This window comes from Larimichthys crocea, chromosome IX (assembly GCF_000972845.2).
Source record: "Larimichthys crocea isolate SSNF chromosome IX, L_crocea_2.0, whole genome shotgun sequence".
NCBI classification, from domain to species: domain Eukaryota; kingdom Metazoa; phylum Chordata; class Actinopteri; family Sciaenidae; genus Larimichthys; species Larimichthys crocea.
In genome coordinates this window covers 11585649-11611725 of record NC_040019.1, presented here as the reverse complement: position 1 = coordinate 11611725, position 26077 = coordinate 11585649, and the positions used below count along the sequence as shown (strand labels likewise).

The 26077-nt window shown below is 39.8% G+C and overlaps 3 protein-coding genes across 4 annotated transcripts; 2 read left to right on the top strand and 1 right to left on the bottom strand.

The window, feature by feature from the left end:
- Positions 1–372: 372 nt before the first annotated feature.
- Positions 373–9645, top strand: nup54 (nucleoporin 54). 2 transcript variants are annotated; one of them, XM_019253696.2, is made up of 14 exons: positions 373–510; positions 897–1010; positions 2159–2242; positions 2943–3029; positions 3712–3870; positions 4157–4383; positions 4474–4661; positions 4792–4988; positions 5077–5131; positions 5546–5639; positions 6131–6238; positions 6462–6581; positions 8698–8808; positions 9350–9645. In XM_019253696.2, exons 1-14 carry the CDS (start codon positions 420–422, stop codon positions 9476–9478), a joined length of 1764 nt encoding a protein of 587 aa, XP_019109241.2. In that variant the 5' UTR covers positions 373–419; the 3' UTR covers positions 9479–9645. The 2 variants fall into 2 exon arrangements, with proteins under 2 accessions (XP_019109241.2, XP_019109243.2); XM_019253698.2 differs by lacking the exon at positions 897–1010 and having other exon boundaries at positions 377–510.
- Positions 9646–10735: 1090 nt separating this feature from the next.
- ppef2b (protein phosphatase with EF-hand domain 2b) lies at positions 10736–16205 on the bottom strand. The gene is made up of 18 exons (XM_010740351.3): positions 16166–16205; positions 16046–16063; positions 15903–15911; positions 15664–15791; positions 15246–15300; positions 14933–15108; positions 14701–14815; positions 14526–14572; positions 14282–14448; positions 14090–14126; positions 13477–13626; positions 13004–13348; positions 12739–12924; positions 12083–12225; positions 11884–11990; positions 11597–11760; positions 11413–11500; positions 10736–10920 (listed from the first exon to the last, which is right to left on the bottom strand). The coding sequence occupies exons 1-18, from the start codon at positions 16203–16205 to the stop codon at positions 10736–10738; spliced, it is 2160 nt and encodes a 719-aa protein (XP_010738653.2).
- Positions 16206–18242: 2037 nt separating this feature from the next.
- Positions 18243–25007, top strand: gsdf (gonadal somatic cell derived factor). The gene is made up of 6 exons (XM_010740333.3): positions 18243–18593; positions 19479–19636; positions 19759–19851; positions 19931–20043; positions 21113–23275; positions 23443–25007. Exons 1-5 carry the CDS (start codon positions 18484–18486, stop codon positions 21254–21256), a joined length of 618 nt encoding a protein of 205 aa, XP_010738635.3. The 5' UTR covers positions 18243–18483; the 3' UTR covers positions 21257–23275; positions 23443–25007.
- The last annotated feature ends 1070 nt before the right edge of the window (positions 25008–26077 follow it).

Sequence of the window (26077 nt, the reverse complement as noted above, 5' to 3'; positions counted from 1 at the left end):
TTGGACTTGACTTGACCTGTTACAGAACTTGACTTGACTTGACATAGCCTGTGACTTGACTTGCCATAGCCTGTGACTTGCCATAGCCTGTGACTTGACTTGACTTGCCATAGCCTGTGACTTGACTTGACTTAGAAAAAAATACTTGTGACTTGAAGGTTAAGACTTGAGACTTGCACATGTGTGACTTGGTCCCATGTCTGGGTCCTAGTCTCGTATAAAGTATTTAAATCAGTGAGAGGGGTTGTGGGCAATTTTTCCTTGCACCTTGGCGTATGTATATGCATATGTTGCCGCCTGTTTTTTGTTTTGAGGGAGCCAAACCAGCTCACGAAAGCAAAGAAAATGATGATTTCACTAAAAATGTCTCGTCGTGTCTCCGCCTGACTCTAGTTGGCGGTAATGCGCCGCCATGTTGGATGATAACGGCTGAGTCTCGAGAGGAAGAAGAAGCGCTAACGGTCAACATGGCGTTCAGTTTTGGCGGCGCCACGAGTAACACAGCAGCAAGTAAGAGCCTTTTAATTTAACATTTGAGCATTTTAACGAGGTCGTCATTGTGCTGTTGTTTATCGTGAGAACAATGCTATGTGTATACATGAGGAATACATATAAACGAGCACACTGAGCCTCTGTAACGTTAGCAGCCATGGCGGCGAGCTACCGGCTAACTTGACTTTAGTCTGGCATACTCTTTATATCTGAGGCACATAGCTTTCTATTTAGCCACATATAATATTACATACATGTTATAGGAGTTGCTGGTTAACGCTGTCGTTAAGTCAGTGATTACACATGTAGCGCTCCTTAACGACAGCTTGTGTACAATAACTGCAGCTGAAACGTTACTGTAACGACACCCAACACTCATACGCGCTCTCTGTGTTCTTGTGAAGACACGTCCGGGTTTACATTCGGTTCATTTGGTGCCAAAACCACAGCATCCACAGCATTTGGCTTTGGCGCCGCAGCCACCACCACCACCGCCGCCTCCTCGTCCGGATTCGGCAGTAAGTCCAGAGTGATGATCCTCCTCCTCTCCTCCTCACTCGTGACCCGCAGCTGGTGTTGTTGGTCAGAGGTGCACCGATTTACAAACACTGGTTTAGCCCCGTTTGGGACTGTCTCATCCAGCTGTGTGGTGGAGAGAAGGTCTCAAGGATGAAGATGAACTGGTTGTTTTGGTAGATGTACTGTAGCAGCAGCACACAGCCCGAGCTTTTCCATATTGGAAGCAACCGGGAATGTCTCCCATACATTGGACGAGACACCCACAGCGGGACTAACCTCTTGTGTCTAAGTCTTTTTTCCCCCTCATTAGGTTTCCTCAGCACCGCCTGGAGTTATGTTCTAGTCAGGAGTAGGGATGTAACGATACACTCAACTCAAGACTATATAAGTATATAGTAGGAATATTATTATATAAGGAAGAAAAAAAATCGTATCGTGAACAAAAAATCGTGACTCAAGTCGTGAGTTGAGTGTACCGTTACATCCCTACTTAACGCTGTAATGATGTAGGGTTTGCAATATTTATTTACAGTTATTTTGTGTTTGGCTTTATTTTTATTTTTTTTAGAATAAGTTACAGCGATAGAATTAATCGTAGAAAGATATCATTTAAATTAAACCTGTGCAAAGAAGTTAAATATGTGCATAGTAATGTGACGTGCAAAAGAAGAAATTAGGATGTTTACAAATAGAAAACTATATAAAAGCAAAAATAGAAAAATAACATTATTTCTAGAAATAAGAAATAGAACTACAAATAGAGATAATCATACACCATCTTATATAATTAAACATGCGTTTAGGCTTAAAAGTGTGAAAACCAGATTACTGTGTTGGCTTTCTAAAGTCGTGGTGTGTGCCTGATGGCCCTGTGAGCTCAAAAAGAGCGTAAATGAAAACAGAACATTAGTGTCCTCGTCTCACACTTGAATATATTATTGGCTGTTGTTGGTAGTACTGTAATAGTAAATCACAAAGACCAAGAAGAGCCCATGAACGTAGTATCAGAGAAAGATTACCATAAACTGTATGAAGAGCGGCTGCTTCAGGGGGAAATAATTTGTGTTGTCCATTTTAGGTTTCCTTGTTATTGTTGTTGTTGCCACTTTAACCGAGTCCCTTTTTTGTGTCTACCTTGTCTTCGTAGCTCTCACAGCTCCTGGTTTTGGGGCAGCCACCACCACTGCTGCTGCACCAGCCACAGGATTTAGTTTTGGCTCCACAAACACTGGTAAGATACACACATTATGTACAAAACCATGTAGCTTTGTATTGTTTTTTTAAAGTCCTGAGCCCGTACTAGGCCTGGCCCTTTGTCATTTAACTCCTCCATGTCATTCTCTCTTTCTCGCTGCCCGCCTCTGCTGGCTGCAGGATTTGGGGGGCTGGGAGCTGGAAACACCACGGCTGGTGGGTTTAGTTTTGGGGGGTTTGGTTTAAATACCAACCCAGCAGCAGTCAGCTTTAATGTGGGGTGCTTTGGTACAGCAACCACCACTGGCACTGTTTTCAATTTTGGTAATAGCCTGGCTAGCACAGGTAGATGACCTTTGTGATTGATTAATCAGTACAGTCTGTCTGTAAACACACATTTTCATTCATTTTCACATCTTTATGTGGTGCAGTGATTTTCCATCTCATCCTATAATGTAAATCATTTTTGTTTCCATTTGCATGAAGGGACAAAATGTTGAATTGAACTCATCCCATTTGATTCCTGTAGAAGCTCAGTACATTTACACCTTCTTTGTAAGATAGAAGAACAATGCTAAATTTAGTTTTTCATGTATTAATCACGTCATAATTATTTCCTCTCCTCTACTGTGTCAAATAGTCAGTAATTTTATTCTTGTTTCTTTATCTATCCATCTTTTAACTCTTTCTGTGCCACCTCCTTTTTCTCATTTGTCATGATTTGCTTTGTATCTCAGGCACGTTCGGTGGCTTTGGGACGACTACAACAGCTGCCACTGCACCTGGATCCACTTTTAGCTTCGCTGCTCCCGCCAACACCACAGGTCAGCAGCACTATAGTTGCATTCAGTCTTAACAAAGACATTTATATTTACGTGCAGTACTTAAAATGATGATTGGTTTTTAAAAAGACGGCATCCAGCTGTTTTGCCCAGCTGAGGCAACAGTCAGAGGCAGATTTAAACCAGCTGATATTTATTCTTCTATGATGGATGTGCTTTTTTATTAACTTGTAAATACCATTTCTGCTCCTGAGGCTCAATGCAGGGAAATAAAAGAAAGAGAAAGAAAGAAAATTATTTTCTCAGTGTTCTGTTGTGTGTTTCGTTGTGATTGTTGGCACGTTTAAAGTGCAGATGTAAGATGAGTCCTACAGGAGCCTAATGTAGACCAACAAGGTTAATGTTTTAGTGTCATAATGTTTCAGATTTAAAAACTAGAAAAGCTCAATTAGTGGAGGGTTAGGAATACTGATTTCACATTTCAATAACCTTTACTTAACATTACTCTTAAACTGTCCTGTTGCATATACTGCTGTTCAATCATCCTTGTGTTTAACTCCTGACAAATCACTGCCACGAGATGTCTCACTCACTATATGCTGTACATAAGTCCTTCCCGTCACTCCTGCAGAATATTTCCCAAACACTGTAGACTTATCTGACATTCAGGAGCATTTATGTAGTCTGTGCTTTCTCACTGTGTTTGCACATTCTTCTATTTTAGGAGGCCTCTTTGGTAACACACAGAACAAAGGGTTTGGGTTTTCCTCTGGGCTTGGCACTGGAACCGCTACAGGGACAGCAGGATTTGGAACTGGATTAGGAACAACTGGCCTGGGTGGGTTTGGAGGCTTTAATATCCAACCAACACAGCAGCAGCAAGGTGAGAGCCCATATTTCCAAAGAATAGTTTTAGTGTTTCATGTGAAAATCAGAAAAAATATGACCCAAACAAGGCAGAGTTTACAGAAAATTAAAGCTGATGTTATTTTGTTTCTAAATTATTAAATGACTAGTTAGAGACACAACAGAAAGAGCACACACACACAAAATGACTAGTTAGAGACACAACAGAAAGAGCACACACACACACACAAGCAGATTTATCATGGCTGGAGAAACCTTAACCAACCTGTACTGACCTCATTTTACTTCTGTCCCCCTACCAGGAGGTTTGTTTAGCCAGCAGGCCCAGCAACTGGGTCAGGCTCAACCCACACAGCTTTACCAGCAGGTCACTGCTCTCTCAGCACCCACCTTGCTGGGAGACGAGCGCGACTCCATTTTAGCCAAATGGAACCAGCTGCAGGCTTACTGGGGCACTGGAAAGGGGTACTACAGCAACAACAACCCGCCTGCCGACTTTACCCAAGAGAACCCATTCTGCAGGTTCAAGGTGATGACAGATAGTTCAGTCGAGTGGTGGAAAATGTGTTATTGAGTATATATGAGTTTGAATTTCAAATGTTTGTGTTTTGTTTCCTAGGCGGTGGGCTACAGCTGCGTCCCAGTGAGTAAGGATGAAGATGGTTTAGTGGTCTTGGTTCTTGTTAAAAAGGAAGCTGATGTGCGGGCTCAGCAGCAGCAGCTTGTGGAGTCCCTCCACAAGATCCTGGGAAGCAACCAGACACTCACTGTCAATGTAGATGGTGTCAAAGCCCTGCCTAATGACCAGTAAGTGTCATATAGGACTAATATTACTGCACATGTTTTTTTTAAAAGAGATTTTTAGCTGTCAGAAGTTACATAACAAATTCACTGAAAACAAATGCATGGTCTTATTCATGTGTCTTCTGCCTCTCAGGACAGAGGTGATCGTTTATGTGGTGGAGCGCTCTCCTAATGGCACCTCCAAGCGAATCCCTGCCACCACACTCTTCAGTTACCTGGAGCAGGCCAACATCAAGGCCCAGCTCACACAGATTGGAGTGGCGATGTCCGTCACACGCACAGAGCTGTCCCCAGCACAGCTCAAACACCTGCTGCAAAATGCACCTGCAGGTAAATCCTCTCAATAAATCCAACTAATTGTTGGTTTGTAATTTCATTGTCTTGAATTGTAACTGAGGATGTTGCCCGTTTCCATTAGGAGTGGACCCCATCATCTGGGAACAGGCTAAAGTGGACAACCCTGACCCAGAAAAGTACGTTGGTTAAGAACATCTGTTATATGTTATATTTTAGTTTTTCCACAAAACAAAATACAACTGTACATTTATATCCATGAAACTATCCATTGAAATGATTTTTGTATGTTTTAAATCGCCTCATATAAGCTGTGTGCACATGGTGGCCAAAGCAAAAGAATGACTGCTCATCCATCCAGAGTTGAGACCATATCTAATCAGCCATATTGCATAAGTGGAATATAATATGCATTTTTAAAGTTAAGTGTAGTACATTTTATTTTCTCAACTGATGTCGAAGTTTGACCACATGACACTAAAGATTGCAGTAATGGTTCCCTGACCAACACACACACTATGCCACAGCTTCTGCTGTTTTCTGTGGTATGGCACATTGTCGTTAATGTTTTTATTTGAAATATTCTTCTTCAGATTAATCCCAGTTCCCATGGTGGGTTTTAAGGAGCTGCTTCGCAGGCTGCAGATCCAGGAGCAGATGACCAAACAGCACCAGACCAGAGTGGACGTAAGTGAAACGCATTTTGCTGTTTCAAGGACACAGATGTCTAATTCATGCTTGCTGCCAACAGGCTGTTTACAGCTGAAATTATCATTGTAACCGCAGCTGCAACTGTCAGTGTTTAAAAACCAGTCTGCTTTATGTAGCTTAATTAAGCCTGGTTTGTCTGAGAACATTTCCACCAGATATATCATGTGAGATAGAGGCTAATAATCACCACTAACGATACTCAGAGGAAATGTGTGTATGACTACGGCAAAACATATAAACCTCTAATTTGGGTCAATATCAAAAGCAATTAATTGATATTACCATACAATGCAACATCTTGATCTGTTTTATTATTGAGCAAAATATCCAAAAAGGCCCGAACATAAAACATGACAGGGCAGTGATTGTTTTTTAGCTTGATGGGTTTGAAAGAAAAACATTTAAATTGTCTTAGAAATGCAAAACACGTGAACTGTTTTCACTCACTCACACATTTGGACTTGCAGATTATCTCCAGTGATATCAGTGAACTGCAGAAGAACCAGGCGACCACAGTGGCCAAGATAGCTCAGTACAAGAGGAAGCTGATGGATCTCTCTCACAGAGTGCTGCAGGTAGCTGCCTCACCTTTCTAACTTTCACAAATGTGTTAGGGGTTTCTAGCTCTCCTATTCCAAGAACAGTGAAAAGACTTCTGAGAAATACCATCTGTATCTTTCATAGAATTTGAATAAATGTCCTGGCACTGTCTGTGGTGTTCTCTGCTTTATTGTTTCTGCTTCAGTGTTTTTTGTTATATTTATTACTCCCTGTGCTCTGTCCAAATTTTCCTGGCAGGTACTGATCAAACAGGAGATTCAGAGAAAAAGCGGTTATGCTATCCAAGTGGATGAAGAGCATCTCCGGGTGCAACTGGACACCATTCAGTCTGAACTCAATGCCCCTACACAGTTCAAGGTAAGTGTGTCTAAACTAAGTGTATGTCGACAGTGGTCATGTTCTCATTTACTCAGCATGCTCCACAGGTCACTTTTTTTTTTTAAATTATCTTTTTATTCAGAAAGGCAGACCCCCATCACATACAACTTTTCATACATACATTAACTCAGTTTGTCACAAATACAGTGATGTTGAACATACTGCCCTTCTAGAGCTTTCTCCCCTGGATCCAAACTATTCCAGATGGAAATAATAACACAAAAACAATCAAACCGGGGAGCGCACCCCTACGTATAATAGACACTCTGTTCACAAAAAAAATTAAAAAAATAAAATAAAAGAGGGTAGGTTTACCCAAAGCATAAGTACAGTCAGATAAAATCAGCTCTGATTGGTTTTACGTACTCAGCCCATTTGTTCCAGATCTTATAGAAATTTTCTCTCTCTACCTTGAGGGAGAAAGAAATCTTCTCCATGACATAAATTTCATAGACAATATCGATCCATTCATCAATGGTGGGAGGTTCCACTTTTAACCATTTCTTAGTGATACATTTTTTACTTGCAGCCAGCAATATGGTCAGCAGTTTTTTGTCCTTTATGGTCCATGTTTCAAACATTTTATTTCCCAAAAACATGGTTTCACATTCTAATGGAATGTTCACATTAAATATATTTTTAATATGTTTGTGGATCTCTTCCCAGTAGGATTTTATTACTTGGCAGTCCCAAAAAATATGGTAGTGGTTGGCTCCATTTGACCCACAGAGTCTCTAACAAGCATCCACGCTACCCTGATGACGTTTCTAAATGGGTGTGATAAAAAATCTTGTTATGCTTTTCCAACAGAACTCCCGCCAAGTGTTTGACCCGGTTGAGATCCATTGTAGTTGACATATTTTCTCCCAGCTCTCCCGTGTAATATTTATCCTTATTTCCGTTTCCCATTTCTTCTTTATATATTCTGTATTTTCTGGTTTGGACAATTGTATGGCATTATATAATTTTGAGATGATTTTGTTGCAAGATCTGGACTTAATTAATGATAAGAATACCTCAATAAATCCCGACTCATCTTTTCTTAATGCCTCTTTAATATTTTTGTTATAATAGTGTCTTGCCTGCAGATACCTATAAAAGTCTTCTTTCCCTAGGCCATGATCCTTCTGTAGGGCCTCAAAACTTTGAAATGCCCCCTTGTGGATAAAAGAATAATAGGTAGTTAAACCTTTTCTGGCCCATGTCTTAAATCTGCCATCGGTTTTATTTGCCGTAAAGTGCTTGTTATAGAGTCCTCCAGGGTCACCAGTTCCGCTTGTAGTTTATTGTCACTTAATAAAGCTGTTATTGGAATTCCCTTTACCATCGTTCCTTCAATTTCCTTCCATGCCGCAGTGTATGTAGGCAAGCATAGGCAGACTAAAGGCCTCAATTGAGTCCTGTAAGCATGGAAGCCCCATTCCCCCTTTTTCTTTTCTTAATTGTAATGTTTTGAATTTGATTCTGGCCCTTTTCCCTTGCCACAGGTATCTCGCTATTGTTCTGTCCCACTCTAAGAACTGTTTAGATGGTATTTGAACAGGTAAACATTGAAAAAGGTACAACATACGTGGAAGAATGTTCATCCTGATTGAGTCTATCCGAGAAATTAAACTTAAAAAGGGAATAACATTGTATACACGTTAAGGAGACTTATCCCAGTACCTTCTATTTTCCCTGTAACCATAACAAATCTACCATCCTTATGTTCTGATATATGTTCATAATTTACCGCACTGGATATCAAAATCGCCACTCCTCTCCGCCTCCCCGACCCATGTGAGGAAAAGTAAACATGTTTAAATCCTGATTTATTCAATTTAGCATGTTTGGAGTCATTGAGGTGTGTCTCCTGGAAAAGAGCTATTTGAATTTTATCTTTCTTTAATTTTGATAAAATGTTCCACCTTTTTAACTGGATTGAGTACTTTATTTATATTAAATGACTCTCCACAGGTCACTTTTAAGCTTCATTATGTTCTGATTGTATTTATGAGTAAACATAATTAGTGTTTTTGTTTTTTAGAGGTCAAACCACTACTTGAGACAAAGTCTTTAAAGGAAAATTCACAGTATGTGTTGTCTTTTCTTAAAGGGTCGGTTGAATGAATTAATGTCCCAAATCCGGATGCAGAATCATTTTGGAGCCGTGAGATCAGAAGAGCGCTACAGTGTTGACGCAGACCTTCTCAGAGAAATCAAACAAGTGAGGCAACACATTTACACAGTGCATCTTATGTTCATATTTGTGCTATTGTTGTGCTAGACTTCTGAATACATACAGTTAGGTCCATAAATATTGGTGACAGCTCTTTAGATCTCATATTGAGAGTTGACAGCAACAGATTCCAAATGCAAGTAGCACACTTGAAATGAACTCTAGACCTTTTATCTGCTTCTTGTAAATGGGATAATGAGGGAATAACACACACCTGGCCATGAAACAGCTGAGCAGCCTATTGTCCCATTACTTTTGGTCCCTTAAAAAGTGGGAGGCTCATATACAAACTGTTGTAATTCCTACACTGTTCACCTGATTTGGATGTAAATACCCTCAAATGAAAGCTGAAAGTCTGCAGTACATCTTGTTTGCTTTATTTCAAATCTATTGTGGTGGTGTATAGAGCCAAAAAGATTAGAATTGTGTCGATGTCCCAATATTTATGGACCTGACTGTATTTGTTTAGGTTTCAGTAGATCATGATGTGGCATTAACTGAAACACTTGTCTTCATCTCTAACTTTTAGCACTTGAAACAGCAGCAGGAGGGTTTAAGTCATTTGATCAGCGTCATCAAAGACGACCTAGAGGACATCAAACTCATAGAGCATGGGCTGAGTGACAGTGGACACATGAGAGGAGGCATCCTGAGCTGAGTCTGTCCTACCAACACACACATACATATGCTCTCACACTCGATATAAATCCTCTGGAAAGTGGCAGACCTTTTTGTCATGGTATTGGATTCACAGTATCTGCTTTCTTCATCACGGTGTTGGAAGGTTTATCTATGCCTCTATGTCTGTACCACCAAAACAATGACTGGTTAATCTGTGCTGTCTGGATTGATATAGAGAGCTTAATGGAAAGACTCATCATTGTCTAATAATAGCTGGCTTCTCTTATGTTAAATCAGATTATGGATATGAGACTGGCATGTAAACAAGTCTGGGGATTGAGTGCTGTGAGGATTGTGTGCTGTAATTGAATACATTGTAAATACATCTTTGTATTTCTTTTTTATTCTGTTGTTTAAATATTAATAAATTTCATTTAAATCTTCACAACATGTCTTTTCTTACATACTGAAAAAAATAACCTTATTTTCAGAGTTGTTACCAACTCACCAAACACGGGTGTTTACCTTCAGACAAGCCATTTCCAACTTCTCATCAAAGTAGGTCTTGAGTTGATAGGATTCATGTCCTGGATTCATATCCCCATAAGGATGAAAGACTGATTGGCAGTTGAACTGATTAAGCAGCTTTTACACAGATTACAACCCCTCGTGCTGTGGAGTCACCCACATCCAAAGGGTTTTTCAGGTACTTGCTTCCATCTGTGTGGAAGTAGTGATCGATGACTGAAGTCAATAGTTTTGTTACATGCAAACGATAGGCAGAACAAATTATGCACGTCTGTTGTACGTGATGTAGACAAAATTTAAAAACATAGCAAGTCAGGTCTCCAGTCCTATCTTTAGCTGCAGATTGATACGGGCTCAATTGTTGCTTGTTTGATGTGTAAAGTTGGTGGGATTCCTTTAATCCATAAACTTCTAAGTACTGTAACTGTGCACTCAACATGAAAGGCAAAGACAATATGAGGTGTTTTTTTATGCATAACTAAACAGGAGGCCATTAAGCTACACACAAAATATTAAAATACAACTATAATAGTAATAAAACTTCAATTAAAAAAGTAAAAAAATATATATCTAAGAGGTAGAAAAGATCTAGGTTGCACATGGATAAATAAGAATGCAACCCACACAGGTCAGATAGAGATGAGGTTCTACTAAACCTTTGACTTTCCACAGACCTGCATCCACAAAAGTTTTTTTCCCAAAACAGTTCTTGGTGTTTTCTATGCATCAGATCAGCAGGTACAGCTACAGCTCCTGGTCCAGGCTCTCAGGAGTGTGCAGAGAGGTCCACCAGCCGGAAAGCCTCCATGAACTCATTGATATCGATGCTCCCGTCCTTGTTGAAGTCAATGCTCTGGGCCAGGTCTGCGATGGCCTTGTCACTTATCTCCATCTTAAGATGTGTACTCAGGAGTTTCCAGGTCTGATGAAACTCCTCGAAAGAGATCAAACCTAAAAGGAACCACAGAGGGGAAGGTTTTAGTTATACCATTTCCAAAATCTGTGTTAGAACCGTGCATTTTGTGTTGAAAAGAGGCAGCTCAGGTGGTTCAGGCATCTAAGATGCCTCTTAGGTGTGTTCTTTTGGATGTTTTCCAGACAGGTCCAACTAGAAGACCCAGAGCAAACCTAGAATTTAGATACCCTATCTGGACTGGAAATGCCTCAGGATCCCCAGGAGGAGCAGGAAAACAGATAAGGGTTTAAAGGATGGATGTTCACCTTCTGAGTTTAAGATGTTCATAGCAATCCACAGAGTAGACATAGAGATAATTCACTGGATAATTTAAAACTTTGGCCTGCTGTGGCACTAAATGAAGTCAGTGGCTCAGACAAGTCAGACTGATTGATATCCATAAAGCCATGCTGCCAGTTTGGCTAAACAGAAAAGAAAGACATGGAGTGTCTGGGATCCAGGCTAAGCTGCTCACTCTGCTCACTCACCTGAGTGATCGGTGTCTATGATTCGGAAGATGGTTTCCAGATTAGAGTGGTTTTTGTACATCGTCTCCAAGATACTGTTGTCTGACACCTGAAATGGAAGAGACAAATCGATCAAGATTTATTGCGTCAGATAGGGGAAACGTATAAACAAAACACAGACTGACACTAGTTGTACAAGGCTGACCTCTAGTTTGGGCTCAGTAATGGAGAGCTCCCTTATCCACTGCTGGTAGTCCACCATGCCATACTGGGTCCTGTTGACAAGCTGAGGCCGCAGCACCCTCCAGGGCAGACCCAGATTTAGTACTTTCTCTGTGGCACTGGCCCAGTTTCTTAGAGAGATCTTCCCTGAGGCATAAATATAAATACATAGTGGAGGTATTCTTTATGAATTCTGTATCATCATTGACATTCTGATTAACTACCCCTAGACGGTGGTGACCCTAGACCTTCTGGGTGTTGCCTTAGTACCTGTGTTGTGAGGATCGAACTCCTGGAAGGCACTGATGAGATCTGACTTATGTACAAACAGTTGTTCCCTCAGAGCTCGTAGGGCTGATCTCTCCGTCCACCCAACACTGACAAAGAACAGAGAGAGAACAAACATTTTTATTTCTACTAAAGAAATAAAAGTCACTGCTAAAGATTTTCTGCAGCCTGGTATACGTACCTTTGTCTCAGGGTGAGCTCCATGCATGTCCTGCTGGCCTGATACTGGATGAAATGAGGAACCAGATCGGAGCCCATTCTGATGTAGGCTCCTCTGTTGCTGCCCACCTCATAGTAGTTGGATGCTGAAAATATAGTCAGCACCTGGATGCAAAAGAAAATGGTTAGTATACAGCTATATTTGCTCTTTTTCCTTGTTTTTTCTTTTCCGTCATTACCATCTGTCACCTGCCCTGTAGTTGTCAGTGTCAATGTGGTCCGTCTAATCCTAGTCACCTGTTTTCCATTACCCAATCCCTTTTTCTCCAATTTTTTGCCAGATCGTCTAATATAGTACCCCATGTTAGTGTTCCAGCCTTCATTCCTGTTTCTTGCCTAGTCTTGACCACAACCTGTTTCCAGTTTTGCCTGCCTACCTAGCTTGCCCTCACTCACTGTTGCCAAACTCCGCTTTGAATTTGTACCAAGTAAACGATTGATTGCTTTCAACTCATCTTACCTCCGAGTTCTGCTTTTGAGTGCACATCTTTGTGTTCACAACAGTAACATGGTTCACATTCTTACCATCATCAGTATGTCTTGATAACATCACTCAAAAGCAAAAAGTACTTGTTTCCATACTTCCAGCTTGAATCTCTACCCCATGTTTGTGCTCACCCTGCGGTTATGGCAGAACTCGTAGCCTTCCTGTTTGCACTCATGTGAGCGGATGAGGAGCTGAAGGTTGTGTCTTCCCAGCACTTCCTCAGTAACATCTGGACCCCAGTAGCAGCCTCCGCCTCGCACCTCATTGGGAACGCAGCCATTTTGAGCCATTGGGTCACTCCACAACATATCCACTATCTGGGTGGCCAAATCAATCAGAGTTAAATGTCTATACTCTTAACACCAAACGACTTTACATATCTGTCCTGTCACTTACTTGTTTCCACTGATGCTCATCAGTTTCTGTTGTTTCACCAGACTCCGGGTCTGAGTCAGAGTCAGACTGAGACAGTTTTCTGTAAGACTGGTCAAACCCAGCCATTCTGCGCCTCATTTTTAGCTCTTCTTCCACTGAACAGTTGAGGTGGCTGCTTATGGACTGGCTGTGAAGTGAGCGGTGTTGGAGGTTGTATCTGTAAGCCGAGGCTGAGCTGCAGTGATTCATGGAATACACTCGACGCCGGCCTTCCTCTGGTAGATTGGCCTCCCGATTCCTGTTCATCGTCTGAGTTGTACTGCCGTTGACTGCATGATGCTTGGGAGCCTTGAGAGCTGACACATACTGCGCACATTCAAATATACACAGATTAAATATACATAATATCACGATTGTGGTAAAATTTCTGAACTTTCTACCTGTAAAATGACGCAACATACATTCATTAAATCAATGCTGAAGGCCACTCTTACTTTGTGTCTATCCACTCTGCCTATCGTGTCAAGATCTGTCGTGTCAGAGATCCCACCATGCACAATCAGCACCTTCTGGTCAATGACTGTAGCCAGAGGCAGCCAGCTGAAAATCTTCTGCAGAAGCTTTAGGATCTTCTTGCCATGCACCTTATGGTGAATTTTTATACAGTTATCATTATGAACTCATCATGTTTACTTGGGCAATGTTTAGCTTGATGTTTAAACATTTGATCAGCTTTTAAAATATGATATGATGCTATTGGTTAAAAGACCCAATGTAATGCATAACAGCAAAACCCTTACATGAGCATATGTTATATTTTGTATTCTTTTTTTTTTGTTTCATCTGTGTCATGGGTAATTCAACCAAATCCGACCCAGTGGAAAACATTAAGAACTATATAGACTATATAGAAATTCCCAATGCTCTCACTTTTATTTGTTTAAGGAGGTCATATAAATTCATCAGTATTACACTGAAGCTGTTTCATAACCAGTCAAAAAATCCTTGTAGTATGTTTAAGTAAAGGATCTGAATTTTTTGTCAACCACTGAGTTAAATTTGGCTGAGAATCAATATAATATTAAGGTTAAAGCAAAATACACCTACCCTATATTTTCCCAAAACTTCTTTAGTGAAACCATATCTGGAGAAAACACAGTAAACAGGTTGAATATAGGTAAATCACTATTTTAATTCCATAAACATACTTCACTGAAACATTCATGCAAAAAAACATGCAGGACAAACCACTGATTGTTTGAGTTTAAAATGATTGAAGTAGTGCATAGACTAGCTTACCTCAGGTTAACAATGTGGTCCTCATGGTTCCCTCTGTTCAGATGGACATCATTGGGATAGACCAGCAGGAAGCCAAAGAGAATGAGCAGGATCTCTAAGGAGTTTTTCCCACGATCCACATAGTCTCCATTAAAGACATAAGGTTTGTCCGAGGACGGCAAACCATTCTGGACAAGTTAAGTTAACACGTTAATTAAATGAGCATCTTTGTCTGACAATATGATGATTTGAATGTTGTGAATACCTTATAGAATATCAACAGCAGATCTTCAAGGTGCCCATGTAAATCTCCTGTGGAGGGATGAATAATGCTTTAATATTTGTGACAGCTGGAGTGCACGCTGAATGTTTCAAGAGCAACAAAACAAATAGATGAGAAAATATAAAGAGTAAAATGTGCCCAGGAAAGGCCTGCATACCACATATGGTAATCTCCTTGGTGTGGCAGGCGGACACTTGATTGATATTTGGAAGTATTCTTAGAAGTCTCCAAGTCTCTCCAAGAAGTTGCAGAACATATCGAGCATGGAGCTGCTACTGGGAAAAAACAAGTATGAATAAACGGAGGGAAAAAAGCCACCATGAGATAATTTTGTCTTTTTGTCAGCTTTGAGTGAGGTTTATATGTGGTTTATGTGCATGTGTACCTACTTGTTTGTGCTTAAAGGCCTCCACCAACTTCGACACCCCACAGAAAGTCATGGGGAAGGTCAGATGGGGGCCAGTGTAGCTGTCGGGTACCTCAATGCTCCTGTAGCAAAAATACCTCTCCCAGTCGATGTCACGACAGATTTCATTCTTACGAAAGATGTGACATATTAGGTTTCCTACATTAAATGCAGACAGGGATAGAAAGGGAATTGGATCAGTGCGGTGAGGGAAAGCCACATGACGTTTTAGGTGAGCTCAGATTATCTCTGCGTCAATAATCTAGTGAAACCTACAAGTCGAGAGTCAGTCTTACTTTCACTGCTGGCTGGGGTGAAGTGGTCCATTAAGAAACCAAAAAAATTGTAGAGCTGCAGGAAGAAAAAGGATTAGAAAATGACCAAATGCAAAAAAAATAATGAATCAGAATCTATGGCGATGCTAGCAGCTCTGTGATGCTGTACGTCAGAGCCAAATGTTAACATAAGCATGCTAAGACAATGCCCCCAATGACAATTGCAGGTATGATGTTTTCCCCGATTATTCAAAGTGCTGATTGGTTCTAATGAAAGTACAGCTGAGGCTGATGGGAATGTCATATTAGTGGTGCAATTTGGACTTGATTTAAACTTTAATGTCCAATAGTTGTTGAGATTTTTCAGTCTGGTCCAAAGTGGTGGATATTAATTAATACTAATGTCCAAGTACTAAAGGACTCAAAACTGTGACCTCACCTTGATCTGGTCTTGCTCTCCTGCATATTCAATAGATTGGAAGATGTTCCACGTGCACCTGCGTCTCATCTCCAGCCGTGCAACATACTGACGGTACCAGCGCTGGATCAGCAGAGCCGCTCTGATTGCTGATAGGAGAGAAAAAAGGAAGTACTTGGTCATAATCATGCTGAGGTAATCTTCTTTTTCCATTACAAAGACACTCATTTACTATGTCAGATTCCGATTGAAAGTCTTACCAGTGGCAGCTTCACAGAATGCATAAAAATGAGTGGAGATTGCAAAAAAGTATCAAACACTGCTAACTGAGACTTTTTTTTTTTCCACATCTAGTTTTGAACACAGGCTTGTAAAGATGTGATAGAATGAAACACATATTTACCTGGAACTGAGATGCACACTAAAATGACAAACAACAATGACACTGGTGTTAAATTATTGCAATAAAGACAAAAATCTGTTTGAAAACTTTTCACTAGAATGATTTTGATAAAGGCCGCACCTCTGTCACATTTCTTCAGCTGTACCTTTGATTTTCCCATGCCGCATCCCATGACCCTTTGTTGTTTTCACTGTCGAAGACAAAGATACTTTCATGTGAGAGTTTTGAATATCTTACCTTGTGTTTTGCAACCTGTGAACTATAATGTAACAGTTAAACACACTATCTTATTATTCTATTATTATTATTCCAATGTCTATTAAAAGTAAAGGCTACAATCGCACAGCAAAATGAAAACAAAGCACCGGATTGGCCAAACAGAACCTTACCTGGCCACGTTACCTTTTCTGTCATTACCTCCCCTCACTTCTTCAGCACCCTCCCTTTTCCTCTACAAACTTGCTAGCCACACTGTTACAATTTAAACAGAAATGAAATATCTCTTAGACTTTTCCATTTCCCACAGCACAGCAGCAGCACAGCTCCCAGTGGTTGCAATGGCGTAATTAGATGTCCCCTCTCTGCAGCTACACACTCTCAGTCATCATAAACACACTCTGGCTAAAGGCTTGTGAGCAGCAGAGCCGAGTGTCTTGGACAGGCCAAACAAAACAAGATGAAAGTGGATTAGGATTAAACCTTACTACAGCTGCCATCTACGGCAAATAAACGGATGAGGGCTCTGATAAAGGGCAGCAACTGTTTTGAAGGGAGGTTCAAGACCTGTGTCATCGCTGTGACTCAGCAATTAACGTCAATATTCTCTCTGTGTTTCCATCCAGCACTTGATTGACCTCTGGCTTGTCTTGACGTGTCTGTTCTCGATGAGTACAGATATATTTCTAAATGAACTTACAAATACAGATTGATTTACGTGCAGAGTTTCAGAGTATTTATGTGTACGTTTTTTGGACAACATTTAAAGTCTATGGTACTTTAGGAATAAGCTATATGAGCTACAGAGCCATATAGACAAACTTATTTGCAACAACATTCAGGTTCTTTATGAAAAAAATATATAGGATACAACATCTTATGCAAGATCAGAATACCTGTTGTCTTGCCCAGAAAGTCTGTTATGAAGGACAGAGGGATAATTTGACAGTGATGGAAGACCTATTCAGATTCAGTAAATACAGACTGTGAAAATATTTCATTACAAGTGAGTACAAGTAAAACAGAAAACACACTAATGTTTGTACATAACAGCTTATAATAGCAGCTTCCAAATATGTCAGGATGAATTCTGGGGACATATGTATGACATGAAGTATCGCACACTAAAGCTCATTTTGAGTTACAGTGCAGCACAAAAGTCTTGGGTTTGAATATTTAGCTTTGTGTAAACTTTGTGAAGCTTCAGTTAGGAGCTGGAGCAAGCTGGTACAGAATATACACTCAGTGTCCTCTAATACAATATAATACATCTGTTCTGTTACAGTGTCTACTTTTAGATTGCCTACAATGATTTGTTTACATTTTTTTTGTTAATTCAATTATACGTTTTACTGACACTGACATTTCTGAGATCACAATTAGTGTCCGTCGCGTTGTACATGACTGCATTATATAATTTGAAATGTTCATTTACTCTTCCCCACCTCGTGCATATAAATAAGTAGAACAAAATAATAGACTTGGACTGTAAAATGTGACCTCTCTAATAAACATATAGTTGAATTTACACATTTCTAACAATGTCAACAAAAACTCAACATTGTGAGTGTTGTAAAGATAGATTGTATGGCAGGGTTGTTGTGTTGGATTTCATTAGATTGTGCAGGTGTACTCATTAAAGTGACTACTAAATGTGTCTGGTAACGTGGAATGAGATAATTTGAACAACGTTTAAGCTTCATAAGGAGCATCAGAAAGGGAAAACAGTTAGGAAGAAAGAAATTCTGCAAAAATCTGTTATTTCTGGTTGTTTGACACCTGGCTGATGCTTTATGATTCCTTTGTGGATCTCTTGTTAAGCACCTTCTGATTTTCACCAGTGCTGAAGTGAGAAACTGAAATTATATACATTTCATAATGGTTTTTGCCTATGGACTATATCATTCCTTTTTGTTTTGTTTTTGCTTCTCTTCCACCTTTCATTCCATTCTGTTAGTCTCTGTCTGCATGATCATCCTCTTGTACTCGTTCACACGGGAGATGACAACAATGTTAAGTATCTCAAGGCCAAGCTTCCACAGGAAGATAAACATTCCCAGGCCCTGACAAACAATACCTTGTGCACCTGGACCATCACTGTCTGGTCGCTCCTATCTTCTCGTCAAACCAGAGTAAAGGATTCAGCCGCAGCCTCCAACCGTCGCAAGTCTACATGATTTAAAAGCAGTTGATCCATAGATTGATCATTTGGCTCATACAACATGTCCTTTACGTTCATTGTCATGACTGTGCTTCTGGGCTCTCCAATGGCGATTGCCTTCATCTTGCAGCCATCCAAGGAAGAACCTGTAAACTCTCCAAACAATCACAGGTTAGTATTTAACTTTGTATTAGAAAAGACTTTTCTTTATATTTAGTGAACAAGTTTCCTCAAGATTGTTCAAATAATCCTGAAACATCTTGTTAGGTCAAAGAGAGTTATTATATTTTAAAATAACCTACATGCTCTAGACTCAGATCAGATTACATGAAATCAGATTACATGTCATGGTCTGTTGATGCAGACTGAGGCCTTACCACATGGGGGAAACTCTGCGTATGATTCAGGGTCACTACACTTTCAGTCTTTATTCCCTTTAAAAAACAAAAACATACAACTGCAAAGCAGGAGGTAACAGTTTACAATGAGTTATGCATTTTACAATACTACTGACTTCATACATTCATATAATAATCTACATTATTTTCAATAAAATGATACATTGCAGAAGTCTATTTCTAAACCTAATACATTTTCCGATTTTCTGTGAAACATCTTTTTTCATTCTTAGAGAAAAAGTAATTTTTCCATTATGAATATTTCCTGTACTATATCCAACCACTGCCTATGTGTGGATGGGTCCATTTCAAACCATTTTCTACTTTTGAAATTAGGGTTATGAGGTATTATATACCTTAATACCTCATGCAATACTGCATTCACTCTGCCACAAATGGCTCCATGGGCAACTCCAAAATATGTGCATGATTTGCACCTGTTTGACCACATTGCCTCCTGCATGGTTGTTGCCTTAGAAGCTGTTTGGTTTTTATGTTAGATGTAATAAAGAAATGAAATAGATTTTTCCAAACACTGCTCTCTTAAATCTGTGCAATCAGCAACATTTCTCAAGTGCCCCCAACAGTTCATCAAGAGAGCGTATATTTGAACATCCATGATGACGTGATCTTTGTCTATGTGCTATGTGATGTCTAGGTGCCAGGTTGAGTCACTGCAGTCCATCAGGAAGGTTCTCCTCAGGGCTCTCAACTTGCAGGTTGAGCCACAGCTACCAGCTAGTGGGCTGGATAGATTTAGAGAGCAATGGTCAGGAAACTTCATCGACGCTGATCGCAAAGCCAAGGACACTGCAGGTAAGTGGAACGTCACAATTCATAGGAATTACTGTAGATCCCAAACTTTTACAGCCCAAGCCTTGGTGTCTAGCTAAGTCCAGCCCAGTTCAACTCACCCTCCTTCTATTGTGTCCTTCCAGTTCCAGCAGTCTCTGGCTACTCCGCGTCACCTGATGGTGGAAACAGTACGAGCCTCAAGTGCTGTTCCATGGCCTCTGAGATCCCCATGAAAGGTATGCAACAATGTGTGTGTGTATGTGTGTGTGTTTGTGCATATTGACATGCATTTATATTCAGTCTTATGTTCCTCAGATCTGGGATGGGACACCTGGATGATCCACCCTGTCAGCCTGACTGTCGTTCAGTGTGCACTCTGCAACCCAGAAGTAAACACAGTGCAGTGTGTGCAGAATCCTGACGCACAGGTATGATTCAAGACATTTATACAGTAAAATAAATGTCTGCACACCCCAATTACCTCACATTGTACGACAATACATTTACATTCCTTTATGATGCTCTCCTAAATATGTTTTTCATCCATTCACACACAATCATACACTGATGGCATTAGTTGCCATGCAAGGTGCCAACTGCTCATCAGTTTGAGGAGATAACCATTCATACGCATTCACACACCAATGGCGCAGCCTTTAGGAGCATTTTGGGATTCAGTATCTTGCCAAACGCTTCAACATGCAGACCGGAGAAGCCGGGGATCAATCCGCCACTCATCTGATTAGCGGATGACCCGCTCTACCACCAGAGCCACAGACATTGAGGGAAATTCCCATAGCTGTGTGTGAGTGGTGGTGTTAGTGCCCTGATGGAATGAAATCTGCCATCTGTCAGATGCATTAAAGCAGGGGTCATCAACCTTTTTCAGCCCTTGACGAGAGACAGAACAGGGACCCCCACATGTAAAGCCTGGCCTAAAATAACTTTTGTATTCACTTTGTTTAACTTTTATTTCACCTTATTAACCTATTTATATACAGAGTTATTAGCCTCTATGTGTTTATGATTGATAAAAAGTTCATGCATAATTATTATTGGTTACTAAATACCATGAGCTGTGCGTCTTTGGACATGTCCACTGATTCATCCAATTGGAGTGCAAATGCCTCTGCTGTTTGTAGTTTCTCAGTTATCTGCACCCTCATATTCACCATTATTTTGGTGAAATGGTCAATTATTATGACAAAAATTTGCAGACCCCCTGCAGTACCTCTGCATGGACCCCTGGTTGATGACCCCTGCTTGATGACCCCTGCATTGAAGTATATTATAAAAAGAATCCATTATAAGTGAAAAGTTCAAAATAGAACAGAAGTGTGATGTAATACAAGCTGAGACACAGACAGACAGGAATGATGTGTATTGATGTGAAAACAGAAGATGGTATGGCAGAATGAGTGTACATAACTAAGAGGGAAATTATTTATAAAGACGAGGATTCACCGTTTACCACACCTCCTCTTTGTCCTTCTTCAGGTGACATGTTGTCAGCCCACCTCCCAGAAAATGGTGCCTGTCCTCTACATGGATGAATTGGCCACACTCACCATTTCCTCCATGCAGCTGACCAACAGCTGCGGCTGTGGATACGGCAACATCCAGCAGCCCAGCGAAGAGTAAAGTTTGTTTTATATATATATATAAATACATTATATAAAGATCTGTTGTCTCTCACCAACATAAAACTGATCAGTTGTTATTTCAGTGGTAAAACTGATGAGTTTATTGAGCTCAATCACACATTACTGATCTTAACTTTCAATCTACATTTATGTATTATTATTATTAAGCCTAAAAATAAGCAATAAAAAGTGAATTTCTGTCAACAAATTTGAGTATTTCTCTCACACCAAGAGCTGAAGAGGGCTGGACATGAGATGCAGCTGGCTCGTGATACATGCTGCGAGTTTATCTTTAAATAAATCTCTTGAGTACAGAGCCCTATTTAAAGCTGCTAACCGTTACTGAGTGTTCCCTCCAAAAATGTGAGACTGTCGAAAGCCAAATCCTCTCACTGGCCAGTTATCTCTTGTCTGACCTGCAGAACAACTGGGCAAGAAGTCAATTTAATTTCAAAACTGAGGTCAAATAAAATACATAATTCTTGAAGTGCAATTGTAAATTAAGTTTAAGCTTGCCATTGTGAGGGTTAAGCATTTCTTGCAGGCGGAGTAATAGGAGAAGATTATGTTCACCAGCATAAACTCCCTACATCTAAAACTTGTTAAAGTATCAGTTTCCCCTGGGTCTGAATAACATCTGTGCTGTGTTTTTCCACCAAGGTCCACTGGCCGTGCTCTGTTTTTATGTTTCAACTTGTAGATATAGATAAGAAAAAGAGGACAATGCTGCCCTGCAAACTCGGGGCAGGGCATGCAATACTGGACAATAAAACTGCTTATTGTTTATATGAAAGACACAAAATCTGTTAAAAATAAATAAATAAGTGAAATTAATTGTAACAAGGTGTGACAAAAAAAAGTAAAAAAAAAAAATCATAGTACTTTCTGTTGGCATACTTTGTATTTGTCTCACATTTTATTTCTTTACTGTGGTGTGTTACTTTGACTACTTTGAAATTATTTGATTAAATATCTAATTAGAAACATCAAAGCCTGGTAGACAAAATATAATCCAAATGAAATAGCATATTTAAGTAATCCAAATGACTTAATCATGCATGGATCCAAAACATTTTGTTTGATTTACATAATGTGTGCTTTTATATCCATGTTTAACAGCAGATCGTTTGTATTTTTTTGCTTTTGTGTCTTTAACCATTAACATGATTGGTTACAGTGGTGTTTTTTTAAGGTTTTTTTTATTGCTTTAACATATATTTTGTCACCTTTTTGTTATGTGCTCTCACTTAAAATTACTTCACTGTTAATTTTTTTCAGATACCTTTCAAATGGGATGAGTTTATATCACCTCATTTTACATTTGGACCAGATGCAAAATGTCTCATTGTGCTTATGACCCTGATATAACACCCTAATCATTTGTACTGATTGTGACTGATTTCTTGCACACGGTTATCTGAATAAAGATGATTTATCAACATTTTTTTTGCTTTCATTAGTTTTTCCTGGCAATGTTTATTTTATACCAAAATTAGTATGATTCTTTCAAAAGAGCATTGTTTTCTTTTATATGTCTGCCAGACTGTTACATGATAAGAGGGAGGACCAGAGGAAGGGGGGTTTAGTTGGTGTGCATCCACACAGTTGGTGTGCATCCACACTCAGGGTGATTATAAAACCTGGCTGCAGTCGAATCTTACTTTTTGATTCTCAAGTTGTGCATGCAAGACACTGATCCCAGAGTTCAACAAGAACAATTCTGCAAAAGGACAACGAGATCTGGCTATAGATCAACACAACCAACATTGTTATCGTTTATTAGTACTGGACAGAATGTCAAGATATTTCACTGTGTGGGTCTCTTTTGGCATACTCTCCCCCCTTCTGCTGGCTGTAGGGGCAATTGAGTGTTTAGAGAGGGAAACATTGCTGAGACGGATCCCCAGCACTGTGACACAAGTAACGGAGTGTTTGATGGAGTGCACTGGGATGACCTACATCAAAAAACTGCAACTTCAGGACAATCATAATATAAGATTCCAAGATTCCTCAGAAGGTAAGGAGCCACTGAATAGCATTTAAAATTTGTGCTTTAAGATCTAAATAAAAAAACTAAACTAAATGTTGAGAGATTAAGTTATTTCTGTATGTCATTCCAGCCCTGTCTGACTGATATATACCAGATCTGCTATGTGCAGGCCTTAACATAGTTTCTTTTTCTAGGAGACCTCGGAGAATACTGTTGGTCTACAGAGCTCAAGTGCACCATTGGAGAGAGCTTTCATCTTGCCTACGTGGTGTTGCCTGTGGATATATCTTCAGTTAGACATGAGATGCTGGAAGTCAAAACCACTGCCACCACGCTGCATGGACACAACAGCCCCACCACAATCACAGAGAGCTGTGGCCTCCGTTACGACGTCACACAGCACTTCAGGAGCACAGTGGAGACAGGGACTTCATTCTGCATACAAGTGGTCACTGAAGAACATGTCCTGGGGGACAATGTTCTTAAATGTCCTCCATTTCTGGTCACTTTCTGGCAAAGAAGTCCAAAACAGTCCAACCAAGGAGGGGGCGGATAAAGATCTCAATTACTAATACTCAAGTATTAATACTAAGTTGTAAAATTACTCCATTAGAAGTCATGCATTGATAGTAAAAGTCTTGTACTTTGACTATTACATATTACATTATTAGATTATTATTACTTCTGCATTCATGTAAAAGTATGATTTTCTGCTGTAGTCGGTTGAGGTGGAGCTAGTTTTTAACTATTTTGCATAGGATTGCACTAATGATTCTTTTTTATTATGGATTAATCTGCTGATTATTTTCTTGATTACCAATTGTTTGTTTGGTTTGTGAAAAATCTGAAAATAGTGAGAAATGCCACTAGTCAGTTCAACTTCACAATGCATGTTTTGTCCAACCAAATAGATGTAAAAAAAAAAATGTAGTCAAGTAAAAAAGTACATTTTTTGCACTGCGGTGGGATAGAAGTATAAAGTATGTTTAGCAGGAAATAGAAATACACATACCTTAAATTTGTGCTCAAGTACAAAAAAAAAAAGTTCTGTTCTGTATTGGCTTTCATATGTAACTCTATTACCAGAGTGAACAGACAATGACTTTCTTTGCACTGTGGGAAGACGTCAGAGCACGCAGAGAGAACTTACACAGACATGGGGAAAGCAGAACCTTCTTGTTGTGAGGCCACAGTGCTAACCACTGCATCACCGTGTGGCCAACTCTGCAGCCATTTGCGTGAGTGATTGTCTATTCTTCTGTTTGGTTTTGTATCTGGACTCTCTTCTAACAATTGACAAAAGCCTATTTACTCACATACACATTTAAACTTATATATTCATGTTGATTTAGACTCTCTCAGCTTTTATTGCCAAACTAGTGGCTTAAGTGGAGTGGAGTCTCTGCACTTATGTTAGAAATGACCAATTATTAACATACTAAGGTAAATACTTACTACAGTATATAGTGAACATTAATTCCTCATGATATAACATGATTTTGTACTTAGAATAAATCATAATCTATGTTCAGGCTTTATGTAACGTTTGTTTCTTGTAGTTGTGAATGTATTTGAGCATAAAAAGGCGATGTGAATCACATGTACGTGTCCAACACTGAGAGATGCTTATTAGAAAATCCTGCTGGATTTATTTGAAGGCAACCAGAGTAATGCAAAAGCTCACAGTTAAATGAAGAATGTAAATATGAGATGGTAATGATTATAAGTGTTTAAAGCAATAATAAAACATTATATTTTCCTTTGTCAGTCCTTTGTCTACTGAGAAAGATTAATAGATAGGGGGCATCCCGTTAGCTCACCTGGTAGAGCATGTATTAAGGCTAGAGTCCTTAGTGCAGTGACCCGGGTTTAATTTCAGCCTGGATCCTTCACAGCATGTCATCCTGTCATCCTCTTTCTCCCCTAAATTTCCTGTCTATCTCTACAGCTGTCACTACGTAATAAATCAGTACAGTATAAAACTTGTAAACAAGAAGATATTATTGCAATAAAATAAACTGCACACTTCTGTTGTGCAGTTTATTTTATTGCAATAATATCTTACAGTATACACTTACCGTACTATACAGTATAAAAGATTTAATGTACTACCTATACTGTAAAGAGTATGTCAGTGTGCTCTGCTCTGGTGAGCATTCTGTTCTACACAAAAGAAATAAGGTAGTGCCACCTCCTGGTAAACAAATAGAAATGTCAGATTTCACACCATCCAGCCTCTGGATGGCACACTTGTTACAGGGCAAAATTAGGTGTTGAAGTCCCTCCCAGAAGTATGCCAGACAAAAAGTGGAAATAGTTCAAACATCACCTTAAACATACTAAATTCAAACTCCAAGTTAGTTTTTTGAATGCTCTTTTAGTGCTGAATAATTTTATTGTATTGCAGACTGTATATCGTGATCATTAGGCTCCTGTTACATCTTTATGCTGGCATATATCTACAGTCTTAAAGTGCCATGGTCCATTTAGCTGTCCTGAGCTGCCTGTTAGGTCTAAATGAAGGAGGATGATGTTGGTGTGCTCCGTTGGCAGACGGCCAGTACCAGCATAACATAACCACCCAGGGTGAGTGTCCAATAACAGACCTTTCCTGAACAGCCTGTGCTCAAACCAGCATTAAATCATACACTGTGTCCATGCTTTAAGAACAGCAACACGCAGAGTCACAGACTCAGGCAGTATGTATGGCATGGCTACAAGGCACTGCATCACATTTTCTCCACTGGAAGGGCGTCTTAGATGGCACCGAATCACATTTTCTCCATTTTAATAATGCCCCTTAGTGCACTTATGACCTTCTCTCCACTG

What these genes read in the sequence shown, in the direction of transcription:
- gsdf (XM_010740333.3), top strand. Translation starts at nt 18,484, where the DNA reads ATGTCCTTTACGTTCATTGTCATGACTGTGCTTCTGGGCTCTCCAATG. An exon ending in CTCTGAGATCCCCATGAAAG is followed by an intron (nt 19,852 to 19,930) that starts GTATGCAACAAT and finishes TATGTTCCTCAG; the next exon opens with ATCTGGGATGGGACACCTGG. An exon ending in TGCAGAATCCTGACGCACAG is followed by an intron (nt 20,044 to 21,112) that starts GTATGATTCAAG and finishes GTCCTTCTTCAG; the next exon opens with GTGACATGTTGTCAGCCCAC.
- nup54 (XM_019253696.2), top strand. Translation starts at nt 420, where the DNA reads ATGATAACGGCTGAGTCTCGAGAGGAAGAAGAAGCGCTAACGGTCAAC. An exon ending in CTCCTCGTCCGGATTCGGCA is followed by an intron (nt 1,011 to 2,158) that starts GTAAGTCCAGAG and finishes TTGTCTTCGTAG; the next exon opens with CTCTCACAGCTCCTGGTTTT. An exon ending in GACAACCCTGACCCAGAAAA is followed by an intron (nt 5,132 to 5,545) that starts GTACGTTGGTTA and finishes ATTCTTCTTCAG; the next exon opens with ATTAATCCCAGTTCCCATGG.
- ppef2b (XM_010740351.3), bottom strand. Translation starts at nt 16,205, where the DNA reads ATGGGAAAATCAAAGGTACAGCTGAAGAAATGTGACAGAG. An exon ending in CACCCCAGCCAGCAGTGAAA is followed by an intron (nt 15,109 to 15,245) that starts GTAAGACTGACT and finishes CATTTAATGTAG; the next exon opens with GAAACCTAATATGTCACATC. An exon ending in GTTCGATCCTCACAACACAG is followed by an intron (nt 11,761 to 11,883) that starts GTACTAAGGCAA and finishes TTTATGCCTCAG; the next exon opens with GGAAGATCTCTCTAAGAAAC.